Source organism: Leucoraja erinacea, chromosome 3, assembly GCF_028641065.1.
Source record: "Leucoraja erinacea ecotype New England chromosome 3, Leri_hhj_1, whole genome shotgun sequence".
In the NCBI taxonomy this organism is placed as follows: Eukaryota; Metazoa; Chordata; class Chondrichthyes; order Rajiformes; family Rajidae; genus Leucoraja; species Leucoraja erinaceus.
The window spans coordinates 78750533-78769759 of NC_073379.1; the positions used below are offsets into that span (position 1 = coordinate 78750533).

Genomic DNA, 19227 nt, shown 5'->3' on the forward strand with positions numbered 1-19227 from the left:
AAATTCATGACAATGAGATTTAAAAATCATGTTATATTGTGAATTCTTGTGTGAATGTTATTTAGACACTTAGGCTATTAAAAAATGTTAATCTTTTCTTAAGAAATGGATAGATGTTTAGATCTAGAAATTGAATTTTGTAATTAGCTACAATTAGGTAACTAACTAATTATATGCTTTAATTTCAGGTCATCCAAGTAAGATTGTTTCATATTTGTTTCAAAATGCTTCAATCTATAATAACTGAAAATTTCTTTCAGTTCTCTTAATTTTTAAGAAAGTTATGGGCTTTTGACTGTCCTCGATCACAGCTTTTGTGTTAAGTCAATGGAAAAGCAATAGGGAACAAGATGCTAATTTCCGAGTATGAAAATGGCCATAACTTTTTAAATACTGAAGATATGAAAGTAAATTAGGTGTCAAATTAAACTTATTTTTATCTGATGGGATAAATTGCATTTTGATTTTAAAATCTCAAAATTTGTAACATTGCTACTGATATCCCTTCCCACTGAACTCTCCCTGTATTTTAATATTAATAATGCTAATATTTTAGCGTTGTACATAATCTTTAAATGTTTTCTGCCTGTGTAGAGATCAGCTCCAAATTGAGATTTCATTTCTCTTGCATTTTAACTTTACTTTAGAAGGAATATTGTACAGTCTGAATTAATAGCCCCAAAAAACTGGCTACTGAATGAAGTTTAACATTTCTTGGGAAATGCAGTTGGACTGCCAACATCTAAAGATAAAAAATATATATATAATATTGGAAATATACTATTGGTAAGGCAATTACTTTAGAGATACATTTGTTTTAAATGCATTTCAACTATTAGCAATCTTTGTTTTTAACTTGAAGAACTATTCTAAATACAAGCCACAGCAAAAGCATGTCATTTTAGGTAAGTGTCATGGACATTTGATTGTAGAGAGACTTTCCTACCGTGTATTGTAATGACCATTTATTTCTCTTTAGTAATATAGATTATAAAGCAGTTTCTTTCTTTCAGTTGTTGCATGCAATTACCAAATTGTTCTGTAGTTTATATCAGTCAAGTTAAAGTACATCTAAATGAAAAACGTGGAAACGAAACTATGTACACAAAACATCACACCAATGTTCAAGGATATATATTTTTTATTTAAATGCAGTCAAAGTGGTATTTAGGCTACAAAGAAAAGTAGTTTTGAAGAATGGGGTGGGATGAATTTTTTGGCTTGGGTTCTTCAACTCATTTACTATAACTTGGGTTGCAAGAGCCACAGAAAACCAAGTTGCAGTGTGAAGGAATGTGAAGTCATTGACCTCACTGTGGCTGGATGCAATAGAGCTTGCAATTCTCCCGAGGACAAAACTTTGCTGCAGTTAAAGTTTTATTATATTAATGTTTACTGTATTCAATCGCTATGCATTTCTGGTAAGAAACTATCAATAATGCAGTTTACATTGCAATACATTTAACTTATGATGGGCATTAGTAAATTTCAGAAAAAAATTCCTGTTGCTCAAAGGCATACATGGTACAGTATAAATTTCTTTAAAAACACAGCATTTAATACAAATGGCAACTCTAAAAAAGAATAAATCGTGACTCAATTGATTAATTTGGTTTTTATCTAATAAATATGAGATTTGTTGAAAGGATAGGCTTTTAATTGACATGTCAACGTCACATTTCCATTAACTGAGTTGTCAGTACAATAATTTACATACATTTCTATGCATAGACAACTTTTAATACATTTGATAAATTATTAATGGCAGAGTGAATTTGAGGAGTTTGACATTTTGCTGCTGCACATGGAAAATATCACCAGGTCCATTTCCTGGGTACAGAATTTACAAAGGAAGACATTGCTATTTGAGACTCAAGATGTTCTCTGGATCTAACAACTGGCTGTATGAGAGGGTAGATTTGGTATTATTTTGTCCTTTCCATATCTGGCTAAAGGGATCAGAGGGTAGGGAGAGAAGGCAGGTACAGGATACTGAGTTGGATGATCAGCCATGATCATATTGAATGGCGGTGCAGGCTCGAAGGGCCAAATGGCCTACTCCTTCACCTATTTTCTATGTTTAAGTAATTTTGAAGTACGTCCTATTCTTTGTCCCTAGAACCTTACTGCATAATTGAACTTGCAGGTGCATGGAAGTAGATGCTACAAAATAAAATTTCACTTTCCTTAGACACCATACTCAACATCATACATCAGAGAAGGAGAAGCACGTCCTCGCATTCCACCATTTGATGTCAGTACAGACATATTCTCTATCCTTCACCATAGAAGTTACCAATTTTGTCATTTATTTCATTACATCAGTAACCTATACAACGCTTGGTGCGGATTGCTTTTGTCTAAATCCATGTATGGCCATACGCATTTGAAATCAATCTCAGGTTGATATCGATGAGGTCAGTATATATTACCCATCCATAATAGCCTTTGAAATTCAGTTACAAGTTGACTAAAGTGTTGTGGTTCTGAAGTTACACACAGTGCAAGAACATACTGTTTACCTTTGCATTCCTGGAAACCAGATGTGTTTTAATATGTTGCTTTCATGAGCAATTAAACTGATTCTCCCAGATTTAACTACGGTAAGTGAATATAAATTCTCCAGAATTTTATCATGACAAATAAATCACCAAAACAAAATCACAATAAACGATAGCATGATACTGGCCCTCCCAGCATGCAAACACTATAAACTGTAAAAAATAAAATATAGACCATAGAATAGTACAGCACAAGAACTGGCCACAATGTCTGTGCCAAACATGATACCAAGGTCATCTCTTGTCTACCTGCATATAACCCATATTCCTTCATTCACTGCATGTCCATCCAAAAATCTCGTAAATGTCACTATCGTATCTGCCTTCACCACCAACCCGCGCAGCATGTTCCAGGTCCTCACCATCCTCTGTAAAACAAAGTTGCCCCACCCATCCCTTTTAAACTTTGCCCCTCTCACCTTAAAGCCAGCTCTCTAGTATTTGATTTTTGTATCCTGGGAAAAAGGTACTAGCGTCTACCCTCCCTATGCCCCTCATAATGTTACTTACATCTATCAGGTCTCCCCGCAACCTCTGGCGTTCTGGAGAAAAGAATCCAAGTCTTTTGGATACCAAAATTTACATTAAATTTACAGTAAAATGATTATTAAAACAAGCCACTTCCATGCACAAGCCAGGCAAAATTAAAAGACTGCAGAATAATCCTGGTACTATACTTTTATTAATTTAGTAACTTGTAGTCAATATGTGACCATACACAAAACCTATAATTCGAATTTCAATCAAAATAAAAGGGAATAAACTTAAAAGAAAGTGTGTGAATTTCCTGGAAAAATGCAGTTTTGTAATTTTAATTGGTACCAATTCTGTTCACCTACACTTCATTATATGGTGCTAGAGGATTTGTTTTGCCTTGAGACACAGACATTTGTGGGTAGAAAACAGAACAGGCCATCTGTGGTAAGGAAAAATAAAATTGATATTTCAAGTTTCAGATTTCAGGATCTTTAATGCATTTTCAGGAAGATACGTGGCTGTTCCGCCACAGATGCTACCCGACCTGCAAAGTATCATTTTATGTTTTCCTTTCATTTCCAGCATCCATTATATTAATTGTGAGAGTTTGCAATAATTTTAACGCATACTTCAACATAAAAATGAGGACTCATCTAAAAAATTCACATTGATTGTAAAAATGTTGCCAGTCCCACCCCTCTCCTCTCACTTTAAATGTTACTAGTTTTCTTGGTAGATTATTATTTGGAAAGTAAATTGGATAACACTGCATCAGATTTAATTATCTACTCGTATCAATTAAAAAGCACAACAAAATCTTAAGCAACATTTTTTCCCAAACAAGTGCATCTACATGATGAAAATCGTAGAAAAAAATTGCATATTCTATTATTTAAGACAATTTAAAACCAGTTAAGCGATGATTATAATATAACCAAAAATATTAAAATTAGTCAATGTTTATCAAATTTATCTATGATCAAATTGAAATAAAAGCACAATTGTCTTTAAATGTCTGGCTGAATTTACCAATGTGTACTTATTGAAAACATAAGATATAATAATGAAAGAGATTGAAAAATGAGCTCAGTTCTTAATTTTGAGAACATTTTTAGAAGTAGATTTTTTAATGCATTAGAATTCCAACATACTTAGTAGATTAAGCATAGAAAGAAAATGTTTGTCCAGATCAGTTGGAATTCTCACCAAATTGGTTTTGACTGCAGTTAAAACTTCTCTCCAGTACTGTTTTAAGAGCTCTGTGTTTAAATAGCATTTACTAAGGAGCATGATTAAATATTTGCAAGCAATTGTATACCCACCTATGATGCCTGATCTGGGAATATTAAATGGACTAAAAGGCAGGAGAAGAAATTGGAGAGAGCCTAGCTATTCAAAATAAATTAATTTGAGCGGCTTTACCAATTGTTGCCAGCTTTCTAAAATAAATTCTTGTTTACTGCTTTTCAACAACCTAACACATTTTTTCCTTGAAAACAATGTTGGTCAACGCTTCTTTCAACTAGATGTCAAATACCGCAATTCTCCTTGTCAATAAATGACTTGGTACAGGTCCTCCCACCAGTCTCCAAAATGCCCACCGAGTATTTGGGAGACCAGTGGGGTGGATTTGCCAGCTGTTGCGGGGCTGCAGGCATCTTCTGCTTTAGGGCAACTGTTCACAGCTGCATTTCTAACTTACGAACTATCCTTGTTACAAACAGTTTACTGGGATAGAACCTTGCTGTAACCTGGGCATGATCTGTAATATAAAATTGTGTCACTGAAGATAACTGTGAACAAAATGTTGGCACGTTTGTTGGAAGTGACACTCTCCCAAGTGTCACACAAATACTCTGAAGCCTTTAACTTTGGGGAATTAGCCTGCGCCTATTGTTGAATGCGTTTCATTCTATTCTGAAAAAATCAGTGCTTAAACATCTAGAACTGATAAATGATAACCAGTGAAAAAATACAATAGCAGTTATCATACAGTTGAGAATTATAAATTCCCATTAAAATATACTGGACAACAATGGAGGAACTAAAATATAGATGATTATAAATCAAAATGGATTACAAATCCCCTATTGTTGTTTACATCAGTAGATAGGTACATGATTCAATTAAATTCGATTCACTTAGCAAATAAAAGTCTAGTTAATAGATGTGATTGTTATGAAATTTGTAACACTTATTCATGTCTTTGGATGCTGATCTTGTGTTCCACTTTCTTTCACTTCTTGGAGTTTTCCCAGAATCCACTAAAGGGAACAAAAGTGAAGATTGAGGCCGGCAAATCAAATTAAATATGTATAGCTAGGAATACGAGTTTGTATTTTTAATGATGTTGAGATTTAATGATATTCAGAAGCAGTTATTCTGTTGCCTTTATAACTGGGAGTCTGCAACCACTGGAATCAGTACCGTTATTAACATGTTGCATCATTAATATGTTTACAGATGACATGAAAGTTGGTAGTTTTATGGATAATGAGGAAGGTTGTCCAAGGCTCCAGCAGGATATTGATCAGAGGAAAAACTGGGCAGTGTTGGCAGAAGGACATTAATCAAAGAAAGATGCCTTTTGGGAAGCCAAATAAGGGTGTATATATAAAATGGGAGGGAGCAGTGTGAATGTCGATGAACAGCTTGGGCTTCAAGTCCAGCTTCCTGAAATTGGCATCACTTGCATGAGGTAATGAAGAAGGCAAATGGCATGCTTACCTTATGGTGTGTGACCAGAACTGGACAAAAACGCTCCATGTGCAGCCTAACCAACATTTTGTAAAGATGGAACATAACTTTCCAATTTGTAATCTAATCTATGTACCAACCTACAGTGCCCTCTATAATGTTTGGGACAAAGACCAATCATTTATTTATTTGCCTCTGTACTCCACAATTTGAGATATGTAATAGAAAAAAATAGGGTTAGGGTGTAGCAGTGGTGTTGCTGCCTGACAGTGCCAGAGACCCAGGTTCAACCCTGACTACAATGCCGTCTGCATGGAGTTTGTACATTCTCCCTGTGGTCATGTGGGTTTTCTGTGGGTGCTCCGGCTTTCTCTCACACTCCAAAGATGTACAGGTCTGTAGGTTACTTGGCTTTGGTGAATTTATACATTGTCCCTGGTGTGCAGGCTACTGGTCGGCACGGACCCAGTAGCAAAGTGCCTATTTCCACTCGTATCTCTAAAGTCAAAAGTAAAGTTCATGTGCCTACTTATACCCATGAGCGGCTATGTACGTGGTTGTATTCCATTTGCAATTGCTTATGCAGGCCCCTGCTCTTACGCATCTGTATACGAATGCACCGTTACACGTCTTGTGCTCATGTACACGCTTGTGTATGTATGTGGGCACACGTTCCCATGTATATTCTGATGCTCGCACTCGTGTACATGCGTGCTCTTGTATTATCTCCTGAGCACCTGCATTTGTGCCATATGTACGCCCGCCTATGCATGCCCCTGTGGGAGTGAAGACAGCTGTGCACGTACATGGGACATGAGCATGGGTACACATGACGAGCATACAAGGCACGGGTGTACAAAGCGCACTTGTGCCATAGTGTGCAGGAGCTCGTATATGCCCTCGCATGCACCCATTCACTCATGCACATGTTCATTTGCCCAGAATGCCCATGTGAGGGAGATCATATACACGTGCACCTGTGTACATGTAGCCAGAAAATGCTGCAGTAACTCAGCGGGACAGACATCATCTCAGGTGAGAAGGAATGGGTGACGTTTCGGGTTGAGACCCTTCTTCAGATTGAATCAGTCTTGATCAAACCTGAAACGACACCCATTCCTTCTCTCCAGAGATGCTGCCTATCCTGCTGAGTTACTCCAGTATTTTGTGCCTATCTTCGATTTAAACCAGCATCTGCAGTTCATATACATGTAGCAACCTTGAATGCATGCACATGTTCGCACTATTGCGTGCCCATATGACCGCCCCCCCCTTCGCTTGCGTCTGTTTTCAGAGTACACCTATGCACACCCGCACATCCATGATCAAGTTTGTGTGGGTCTGCCGACATGCACATGTGCCTTTGGGCTTGTGTTCACACGCGCCCATGTGTGCACACTAGTGTGAGGGAGTAATGTAGTAAAGAAAACAACCTCAACCTTAGCATTTTTTTTCCCCCAAGAGGGCTTGTAAACAAAAAAAAGGATGTAATGCTGAGGCTCTATAAGGTGCTGGTCAGGCTGCATTTGGAATATTGTGAGCAATTTTGGGCACCATATCTGAGGAAGGCTGTGCTGGCTCTGGAGAGGGTCCAGAGGAGGTTTACAAGAATGATCCCAGGAATGAATAGGTTAACCTATGATGAGCGTTGTCAGCACTGCGCCTGTACTCGCTGGAGTGTAGAAGAATGATGGGGGATCTTATTAAAACATACAAAATAGTGAATGGTTGTGAAGGGGATGTTTCCAATAGTGGGAGAGTCTAGGACTAGTGGTCATCACCTTAGAATTAAAATACTTTATTTTAGGAATGAGATGAGAAATTTCTTTACTCGGAGGGTGGTGAATCTGTGGAGGCCAAGTCAGCGGATATTTTTAAGGCATAGATAGATTTTTGATTAGTACAGATGTCAGAGATTATGGGGAGAAGCAGTGCTTCCACACCTCAACATTTTTTTTCCTGAAATAGAATCCCAAATTTCCTGGAATTTGATGGTATTTCCTGAAATTTTCAAACATACTTCTTGCGTGCTATTTGTTGTTGTTTTTCTTTCGCGAGCACAAACTGCACAGGCGCGGATGGTCGTAAATATCAGGCATGATATTCAGAAAAAAAGTAGGAAGTATTGGCCGGGGGTCAAGGAGAACGGTTAGGGGGTTAGGCCCCTGACGGGGTCCAGGGGCAACCCCCCCATGAAGCTCCTGCATTTTCAATAAATTGACAGTGATTCCCAAGCTTTCTGCTGGTAGTTTACATAACAGAAGTTTAGAATTTTTCTAACACGTAACCAGTAAAATAACCCCCAAAAGAAAAATATTTCATGAAATAAATGACTTCATACAGCTAAAAAAATCTTTACAAAATATGTTACCTGAAATGTCTCTTTGCCTAACACTATGTGCAAATAGCACAGAAGAAGTGATTTTGGCTGCAGCCATCCTCTGCTTCAGTAAGAGAAGCTGGTCGGTGATTGGCCGCAATGCCCTTGGAGACAGCGGCTGATTGGAGAAATATAGGCCGAAGTGAATTTTAAGGGAAGCTGCGCGATGATTGGATACAACTCCCTTAGAGACAGCAGTTGATTGGCCGCTAAATAATCAGGCACAAAAAATTGAAAAATAGGAAAACAAAAAAATCGGAATTCTGATTTAAAATGGATGAATATCATGCCTGAAATATACTTTTTTCTCCCCCAAATCCCAGGCCGGATGTGGAAATTTCCCGAAATTATTTTATTTCCCTAGAATTACCCGAAGACAACCAGAATTTCCCAAATTTCGGGTAATTGCCTTCAAAGTAGAAACACTGGGAAGAAGGCAGGAGAATGGGGTCAGGAGGGAGAGATAGATCAGCCATGACTGAATGGCGGAGTAGACTTGATGGGCCAAATGGCCTAATATCACTAGTGTCCGTGCACAATCGTATGCTCCCATGTACCTGATAGTGCACGCCTCATGCGTGTGTACTGTGTGTTCATGTATTTGTACAGGTGAGTGCCTGTGTATGCCTGTACACTATATACATACATGAAGCTATGTGGGTGTGGGCTGTAACAAGTTGAAACAAGAGAAGCAGTTAAACACTTAATACATTTCATCCTAGAAGTGTAATGGTATAGTGTAGAAAAAAAGTACCTTTGCATCAGCTTCAGATTTGAAGTTTACGATTTTTCCATATTCTTTTGCATGGAAGACAGATTTAACCCGTTCCTTCAAGAAAATGGGGCCAATGTTAGAATGACATAAAATAGCCCAAACCAAACAATGGCCTTATAAAGAAGGGTCTCGACCCAAAACGTCACCCAATCCTTCTCTCCATGCCTGGCCCGCTGAGTTACTCCAGCATTGTGTGTCTACCAATGTCTTTTTAAACCAGGTTTCCTGTGAAACATGACCTGCAGCTTCACGATTGAACAGCATTCTTTAATGTATTAAAACATCTGCTAGCAGCAGTCCATGAAAAACAAATAGCTGAATAGAACTAATAAATCTTTCCCTCTCCATCAAGAATGATCTGTCCTCAGCAAAAGCCTTACCTTTACAGTGCATTCAGAAAGTATTCAGACCCCGTCACTTTTTCCACATTTTGTTACCTTACAGCCTTATTCTAAAATGGATGAAATTCTTTTTTTTTCATCATCAATCTACACACAATACCCCATAATAAAAAAGCAAAAACAGGTGCTTAGACATTTTTGCAGTAATTAAAAAGAAATAACTGAAATATCACATTTGCATAAGTATTCAGACCCTTTACTCAGTACTTTGTTGAGGCACCTTTGGCAATGATTACAGCCTCAAGTCTTCTTGGGTATGACGCTACAAGCTTGGCACATGTGTATTTGGGTAATTTCTCCCATTCTTCTCTGCAGATCCTCTCAAGCTCTGTCAGGTTGGATGGGGAACGTCGATGCACAGCTATTTTCAGGTCCCTCCAGAGATGTTTGATTGGGTTCAAGTCCGGGCTCTGGCTGGGCCACTCAAGGACATTCACAGATTTGTCACGAAGCTACTACTGCGTTGTCTTGGCTGTGTGCTTAGGGTCGTTGTCCGGTTGGAAGGTGAACCTCCGCCCCAGTCTGTTGTCCAGAACGCTCTGGAGCAGGTTTTCATTAAAGATCACTCTGTACTTTGCTCCGTTTATCTTTCCCTCGATACTGATTAGTCTCCCAGTTCCTGCTGCTGAAAACATCCCCACAGCATGATGCTGCCACTACCATACTTCACCGCAGGTATGTTATTGTCCAGGTGATGAGCGCTGCCTGGTTTCCTCCGGATGTGACGCTTGGCATTCAGGCCAAAGAGTTCAATCTTGGTTTCATCAGACCAGAGAATCTTGTTTCTCATGGTCTGAGAGTCCTTTTGGCAAACTCCAAGTGGGATGTCATGTGACTTTTACTGAGGAGTGGCTTCTGTCTGGCCACTCTACCATAAAGGCCTGATTGGTGGAGTGCTGCAAATATAGTTGTCCTTCTCGAAGGTTCTCCCATCTCCACAGAGGAACCCTGGAGCTCTGTCAGAGTGACCATCGGGTTCTTGGTCACCTCCCTGACCAAGGCCCTTCTCCTCCGATTGCTCCATTTGGCTGGGCGGCCAGCTCTATAAAGAGTCCTGGTGGTTCCAAAGTTCTTCCATTTAAGAATGACAGAAGCCACTGTGCTCTTTGGAACCTGCTGCAAAGCTGCAGAAATTATTTTATACCCTTCAGAGGATCTGTGTCTCGACACAATCCTGTCTCGGAGGTCTATGGACAATTCCTTTGTCTTCATGGCTTGGTTTTTACTCTTGCCTTCTCTTCCTAACACACCCTACCTGTGACCACAACAAAGATGGGCAGGGTTGAATCGAGCAGAGGTGGGATCGCTGAGCTGACCAGATCGATCACTCATGAGTCAGTGAGGCTGGCTTGCAGCCGCTCTTCCCATGAACTGCTCGCTCTCTCCAGACATTGCTGTTTCGGTGATCACTCCTACATAGTGTTTGGTTATTTCCAGGATACAAACAGTTCTCATGAATGGGAACCAGACATATGCAGGGGACTTTAGTAGTGTTACAGACAACTCACAAGCTACATATTGAAAATGACCTGACAAGTCATTGAGGAAGTGTTTGCAAGTGACCATAAGAAGGCTTATTAATTTAAATGATTATACCCTTTTAAATAACACCATCATTGTAATTTGTTCCAAGTTACAACATACTAAGGACTATGATCTAGAGTTGAATAAAATATAGGAAGTAAACAAGACAAGTTTACGAGACAACGAGAGTCATAGACAAAGGGGAGTCTGAATGAATTGTTGCAACTTCCTGATGACAACTGTATACATACATGTGAAACTGACATGATCAAATACTTTTTGTTAAACATTACTCCGAGTAGAATTAAGCATGCTCTTACTTTGGCTTCAATGCGCAATCTCCGTCCATCGACAACGAAAGGCTCTTTAGTGAATTCTTCAAAGCTGTACTGCCATTCACAAGTCAACTGTCCGAATGTTCCTTGTGTTACAAAAAATACCCCACTGGAAAATAAATGAATATCGATGGAATCAGATGGGCAAAGGGCACCCAGAAACATTATTGGTAAATAACCTTCAACACATCAATTCATAAACATGAACAGGCATCACGTAAATTTATATTAATTGAATTTTCTCAATGATGCAAATATTAATAAATATCCATGCTGGCTGAAGCAAAAGTCCTCACTAAAGTTGATTCAACTAGGCCTAATTTGGAAATTGTCAGGAAAAATAGGCATTAAAAGAAAAACACATATTGTACATCTCTAAGTTGATTCAATAGCCAGCATGTGGAATTCTCAGACAACACCTACAGTGTCCATAATGTTTGGGACAAAGACCCATCATTTATTTATTTGCCACTATACTCCACAATTTGAGATTGTAATCGAAAAAATCACATGTGGTTAAAGTGCACATTGTCAGATTTTAATAAAGGCCATTTTTAAACATTTTGGTTTCACCATGTAGAAATGACAGCAGTGTTTATACATAGTTCCCCATTTCAGGGCACCATAATGTTTGGGACACAGCAATGTCATGTAAATGAAAGTAGTCATGTTTAGTATTTTGTTGCATATCCTTTGCATGCAATGACTGCTTGATGTCTGCGATTCATGGGCATCACCAGTTGCTGGGTGTCTTCTCTGGTGATGCTCTGCCAGGCCTGTATTGCAGCCATCTTTAGCTTATGCTTGTTTTGGGGGGCTAGTCCCTTTCAGTTTAGTCTTCAGCATATGAAAGGCATGCTTAATTGGGTTCAGATCGGGAGATTGACTTGGCCACTCAAGAAATGATCATTTTTTTACTTTGAGAAACTTTGTTGCTTTAGCAGTATGTTTGCGATCATTGTCTTGCTGTAGAATGAACCGCCGGCCAATGAGTTTTGAGGCATTTGTTTGAACTTGAGCAGATAGGATGTGCCTAAATATTTCAGAATTCATTATGCTACTACCATCAGCAGTTGTATCATCAATGACGATAAGTGAGCCAGTTCCTTCAGCAGCCATACATGCCCAGGCCATAACACCCCAACCACTGTGTTTCACAGATTATGTGGTATGCTTTTAATCTTGGGCAGTTCCTTTTCTCTTCCATACTTTGCTGTTGCCATCACTCTGATATAAGTTAATCTTCGTCTCATCTGTCCACAAGACCTTTTTCCAGAACTGTGGTGGCTCTTTTAAGTACTTCTTGGCAAACTGTAACCAGGCTATTCTATTTTTTGCGGCCAACCAGTGGTTTGCATCTTGCAGTGTAACCTCTGTATTTCTGTTCATGAAGTCTTCTGCGGACAGTGGTCATTGACGTCTGACTCCTGAAAAGTGTTACTGATCTGTCGGACAGCTGTTTGGGGATTTTTCTTTATGAAAGAGAGAATTCTTCCGTCATCAGCTGTGGAGGTTTTCCTTGGCCTGCCATTCCCTTTGCAATTAGTAAGCTCACCAGTGTTCTCTTAATGATGTTCCATACAGTTGCTTTTGGTAAGCTTAAGGTTTGACTGATGTCTTTAACAGTTTTATTCTTGTTTCTCAGTCTCATAGACAATAGGTGCAGGAGTAGGCCATTCGGCCCTTTGAGCCAGTACCGCCATTCAATGTGATCATGGCTGATCATCCCCAATCAGTACCCCGTTCCTGCCTTCTCCCCATATCCCCTGACTCCGCTATTTTTAAGAGCCCTATCTAGCTCTCTCTTGAAAGCATCCAGAGAACCCGCCTCCACTGCCCTCTGAGGCAGAGAATTCCACAGACTCACCACTCTCTATGAGAAAAAGTGTTTCCTCATCTCTGCACTAAATGGCTTACTCCTTATTCTTAAACTGTGGCCCCTGGTTCTGGACTTCCCCCAACATCGGGAACATGTTTCCTGCCTCTAGCGTGTCCAAACCCTAAACAATCTTATATGTTTCAATGAGATAACCTCTCATCCTTCTAAACTCCAGAGTGTACAAGCCCAGCTGCTCCATTCTCTAAGCATATGACAGTCCCGCCATCCCGGGATTAACCTTGTAAACCTACGCTGCCCTCCCCCAATAACAAGAATGTCCTTCCTCAAATATCCTTCCTCATAATGGCTTCTTTGACTTTCATTGGCACAACTTTGGTCCTCATGTTGATAAACAGCAATAAAAATTTCCAAAGGTGATGGAAAGACTGGAGGAAAGACTAGGTGCTGAGAGCTCTCTAGTACCTGCATTTAGGAGGCAATTAAACACACCTGAGCAATTACAAACATTTATGAAGCCATGTGTCCCAAACATTATGGTGCCCTGAAATGGGGGGACGATGTATAAACACTGCTGTAATTTCTACATGGTTAAACCAAAATATATAAAAATGGCCTTTATTAAAATCTGACAATGTGCACTTTAAGCACATGTGATTTTTTTCTATTACAAATCTCAAATTGCTGAGTACAGAGGCTCCAAGGAATAAAGCCCTAGCCTGTCCAACCGCTCAGGTCTTGGCAACATCCTTGTAATTCTTCTCTGCAGTCTTTCCAGCTTAACAACATCTTTCCTATAAAGCAGGATGACCAAATCTGAACACAATATTCCACCTGAGGTCTCACCAATGTCGAGCACAACTGTAACGTAACATCCCAACTTCTTTACCCAATATCCCGACTGATAAAGGCCAATATACCGAAAGCCTACTTGACCACCCTATCTACATGTGATGCCATTTTCAATGAACCATATATGTGCACTCCATGATCCTTCTGCTCTACAAAACTCCCGAGGTCCTATGCTGGATTGACGTGCCAAAATTCAACACCTCACACTTATCTGCATTAACCACTCCTCAACCCACTTATCCAACTGATCAAGATCTCGCTATAATTTTTGATAATCATTTTGCTATCTACACAAACCATCCACTTTGCTGTCATCTGCAAACTAAAGTTGCGGAATTTAAGGGGATTTAAATCATAAATATGCGATATCGATGTAATATCCAGGGAATGGAAATTCTGGGAGGGAGATGCTCTGATGCACAGTAACAACTAATATAAAACCAATCATCTGGACCAATGCTGGTGGACTCTCAAACAAGATCTTACATAGTGAAATTCTTGAGCATAACCAAAACAAATATAAATATCTCTCAATTACTGCCAATGCTTGCAAATTACCACTCCCTAACCCACAAACTTCAGATGAGATTATAAATACATTTTCATTCAGCAGTATTCTGGATACTAGGCTATATTTCAGTTTTAATTTCACATTGTTTTCCACATGAGTGGATATTGGACATTGCTTCAGGCACCCAGCTGTATGACACATGCATAAAGTAATTAAAATTATCTCTCAACCCAACGTCTCTGCATTAATTACATCGTAATCAATAGCAAAGGGTCTCCGACTACATCAGGGAAGGAAAAAGTGCTTATAACATATATAACAAGTACAGCACGGAAACAGGCCATCTCAGCCCTACAAGTCCGTGCCGAACAATTATTTTCCCTTAGTCCCACCTGCCTGCACTCATACCATAACCCTCCATTCCCTTCTCATCCATATGCCTTTCAGAACATAACCCTCCATTCCTTTCCCGTCCATATAACTGTCCAATTTATTTTTAAATGATACCAATGAACCTGCCTCCACCACTTCCACTGGAAGCTCATTGCACACCGCTACCACTCTCTGAGTAAAGAAGTTCCCCCTCATGTTACCCCTAAACATCTGTCCCTTCATTCTGAAGTCATGTCCTCTTGTTTGAATCTTCCCTATTCTCAAAGGGAAAAGCTTGTCCACATCAACTCTGTCTATCCCTCTCATCATTTTCAAAGACCTCTATCAAGTCCCCCCTTAACCTTCTGCGCTCCAGAGAATAAAGACCTAACTTATTCAACCTTTCTCTGTAACTTAATTGTTGAAACCCAGGCAACATTCTAGTAAATCTCCTCTGTACTCTCTCTACTTTGTTGACATCCTTCCTATAATTGGGCGACCAAAATTGTACACCATACTCCAGATTTGGTCTCACCAATGCCTTGTACAATTTTAACATTACATCCCAGCTTCTATACTCAATGCTCTGATTTATAAAGGCTAGCATACCAAAAACTTTCTTTACCACCCTATCTATATGAGATTCCACCTTCAAGGAACTATGCACGGTTATTCCCAGATCCCTCTGTTCAACTGCATTCTTCAATTCCCTACCATTTACCATGTACGTCCTATTTTGATTTGTCCTGCCAAGGTGTAGCACCTCACATTTATCAGCATTAAACTCCATCTGCCATCTTTCAGCCCATTCTTCCAAATGGCCTAAATCACTCTGTAGACTTTGGAAATCCTCTTCATTATCCACAACACCCCCTATCTTGGTATCATTTGCACACTTACTAATCCAATTTACCACACCTTCATCCAGATCATTGATGTATATGACAAACAACAAAGGACCCAACACAGATCCCTGAGGCACCCCACTAGTCACCTGCCTCCAACCCGACAAACAGCCATCCACCATTACCCTCTGGCGTCTCCCATTCAGCCACTGTTGAATCCATCTTGCTACTCCTGCATTTATACCCAACAGTTGAACCTTCTTAACCAACCTTCCATGAGGAACCTTGTCAAAGGCCTTACTAAAGTCCATATAGACAACATCCACTGCTTTACCCTCGTCAATTTCCCTAGTAACCTCTTCAAAATATTCAAGAAGATTAGTCAAACATGACCTTCCAGTCACAAATCCATGTTGACTGTTCCTAATCAGACCCTGTTTATCCAGATGCTTATATATATTATCTCTAAGTATCTTTTCCATTAATTTGCCCACCACTGAAGTCAAACTAACAGGCCTATAATTGCTAGGTTTACTCTTAGAACCCTTTTTAAACAATGGAACAACATGCGCAGTACGCCAATCCTCGGGGACTATTCCCGTTTCTAATGACATTTGAAATATTTCTGTCATAGCCCCGGCTATTTCTACACTAACTTCCCTCAATGTCCTAGGGAATATCCTGTCAGGACCTGGAGACTTATCCACTTTTATATTTTTCAAAAGTGTCAGTACTTCTTTTACTTTGAAACTCTTAGTATCCATAGCTACTCTACTAGTTTCTCTTACCTCACATAATTTAATATCCTTCTCCTTGGTGAATACCGAAGAAAAGAAATTGTTCAATATCTCCCCCATCTCTTTTGGCTCTGCAGATAGCTGTCCACTCTGTCTCTCCAATGGACCAATTTTATCCCTCGTTATCCTTTTGCTATTAATATAGCTGTAGAAACCCTTTGGATTTACTTTCATCTTACTTGCCAAAGCAACCTCATGTCTTCTTTTAGCTTTTCTAATTTCTTTCTTAAGATTCTTTTTACATTCCTTATACTCCTCAAGCACCTCATTTACTTCATGCTGCCTATAATTATTGTGGATCTCCCTCTTTTTCCGAACAAGATGTCCAATTTCCCTTGAAAACCAGGGCTCTTTCCAATTTTTACTGTTTCCTTTCAACCGAACAGGAACATAAAGATTCTGTACTCTTAAAATTTCCCCTTTAAATGTCCTCCATTTCTCTTCTACATCCTTCCCATAAAACAAAATGTCCCAGTTCACTCCTTTTAAATCATTTCGCATCTCATCAAAATTAGCCTTTCTCCAATCAAAAATCTCAACCCTAGGTCCAGTTCTGACCCTCTCCATAATTATATTGAAACTAATGGTATTGTGATCACTGGACCCGAAGTGCACCCCAATGCATACCTCCGCCACCTGTCCCGTTTCATTTCCTAACAGGAGGTCCAGCACTGCCCCTCCTCTAGTAGGTACCTCTATGTATTGCTGCAAAAAACTATCCTGCACACATTTTGCAAACTCCAAACCATCCAGCCCATTTACAGAATGTGTTTCCCAGTCTGTGTGGAAAGTTGAAATCTCCCACAATCACTACCTTGTGCTTACTACTAATATCTGCTATCTCCTTACATATTTGCTCTTCCAATTCTCGATCCCCATTTGGCGGTCTATAATACACCCCTATAAGTGTTGCTACACCTTTCCCACTTCTCAGTTCCACCCAAATAGCCTCCCTAGATGAGCCCTCCAATCTATCCTGCCAAAGCACTGCTGTAATATCTTCCCTGACTAGCAATGCAACACCTACACCTCTTGCCCCTCCAATTCTATCACAACTGAAGCTACGAAATCCTGGAATATTTAGTTTCCAATCACACCCCTCCTGCAACCATGTTTCACTGATCGGCACAACATCATACTTCCAGGTGTCTATTCAGACTCTAAGCTCATCCACCTTTCTTACAATGCTCCTAGCATTAAAATATGCACATTTAATAAACCCCCCGCCTCTTATTCTCTATTTATTTATTTTTTCTTCTTTCTCCTCTTGTGTCTTGTTAGAGGGAGTGCTTGTTAGAGGGAGTGAGGGGAAATCACATTGAGAGTACTTAAGGTCATAAGTGATAGGAGCAGAATTAGGGTATTCGGCCCATCAAGTCTACTCAGCTATTCAATCATGGCTGATCTATTTCACCTAACCCCATTCTTCTGCCTTCTCCCCATAACCCATGACATCCGTACTTCTTGAGAAGTCAGTAGAGTGAAGTCCAGCGACAGGTAGAAAACCACAGTTCGCAGGATATCATTACTCATGTCACTGATGAAGAGGGAACAAGCGCTGTGGAAGGGGATGTAGGTGGTGGTGAGGTTAATCTGCCAGTCAGGGAGAAGAGCGGTGTGCTGAAACCTACAGTTAAATGACCTAGGGCAAGTGAAAGGAAGGAATGGGAAACTGTTATCTATTATCTAAATGGTGGCCGACTAGGAAAAGGGGAGATGCAGCGAGACCTGGGTGTCATGGTACACCAGTCATTGAAAGTAGGCATGCAGGTGCAGCAGGCGGTGAAGAAAGCGAATGGTATGTTAGCTTTCATAGCAAAAGGATTTGAGTATAGGAGCAGGGAGGTTCTACTGCAGTTGTACAGGGTCTTGGTGAGACCACACCTGGAGTATTGCGTACAGTTTTGGTCTCCAAATCTGAGGAAGGACATTATTGCCATAGAGGGAGTGCAGAGAAGGTTCACCAGACTGATTCCTGGGATGTCAGGACTGTCTTGTGAAGAAAGACTGGATAGACTTGGTTTATACTCTCTAGAATTTAGGAGATTGAGAGGGGATCTTATAGAAACTTACAAAATTCTTAAGGGGTTGGACAGGCTAGATGCAGGAAGATTGCTCCCGATGTTGGGAAAGTCCAGGACAAGGGGTCACAGCTTAAGGATAAGGGGGAAATCCTTTAAAACCGAGATGAGAAGAACTTTTTTCACACAGAGAGTGGTGAATCTCTGGAACTCTCTGCCGCAGAGGGTAGTCGAGGCCAGTTCATTAGCTATATTTAAGAGGGAGTTAGATGTGGCCCTTGTGGCTAAGGGGATCAGAGGGTATGGAGAGAAGGCAGGTACGGGATACTGAGTTGGATGATCAGCCATGATCATATTGAATGGCGGTGCAGGCTCGAAGGGCCGAATGGCCTACTGCTGCACCTAATTTCTATGTTTCTATGTTAATATAGATTTAGTAAAGGTGTTAGAGAGTCTGAAAGGGATAGTGGAAAACAAGTTAGATAAAATGGGAGAGATTATTTATCATTATGGTGCAGGCAGGTTTGGACTTATTGAGAAAAAGGTGCAGGTTCTACAGGTGGTTAGATCTAGACAAGAGAGTGAAATCGAGGTTAGTGAAGGAGAGGAGACAGTTAAGAAAGCAGTGGAGAAAAGCTATAGTTCATGAGAGAGGGAATTAATGTTTTGCAAGAGTTAAGAAGTCGGTTAGCAATATTAAGGAGGGCAGAACAGATTAGGAGGAAATGAAGGAGAAGCAAGTCAAGGCAGCATTTTATAGGGATCCATTTAAATTTGTTGAAAGAATGTTTCGTCAAGAAATGAGTGGAAAGGTCAAAGCTTCAAAGAAAGTTAGGGGAATA

The 19227-nt window shown here is 39.9% G+C and overlaps 1 protein-coding gene across 2 annotated transcripts in view; it reads right to left on the minus strand.

The window, feature by feature from the left end:
* Positions 1 to 1545: 1545 nt before the first annotated feature.
* The window catches only part of vps13a (vacuolar protein sorting 13 homolog A), a 329586-nt gene continuing 311904 nt past the window's right edge, over positions 1546 to 19227 (minus strand). For both annotated transcript variants that reach the window (XM_055633035.1, XM_055633034.1), the window contains exons 70-72: positions 11136 to 11259; positions 8870 to 8944; positions 1546 to 5302 (exon numbers count right to left, since the gene is read on the minus strand). In XM_055633035.1, the coding sequence (XP_055489010.1) occupies positions 5237 to 5302; positions 8870 to 8944; positions 11136 to 11259 (265 nt within the window). In that variant the 3' untranslated portion in view covers positions 1546 to 5236. The remainder of the gene's footprint in view (positions 5303 to 8869; positions 8945 to 11135; positions 11260 to 19227) is intronic.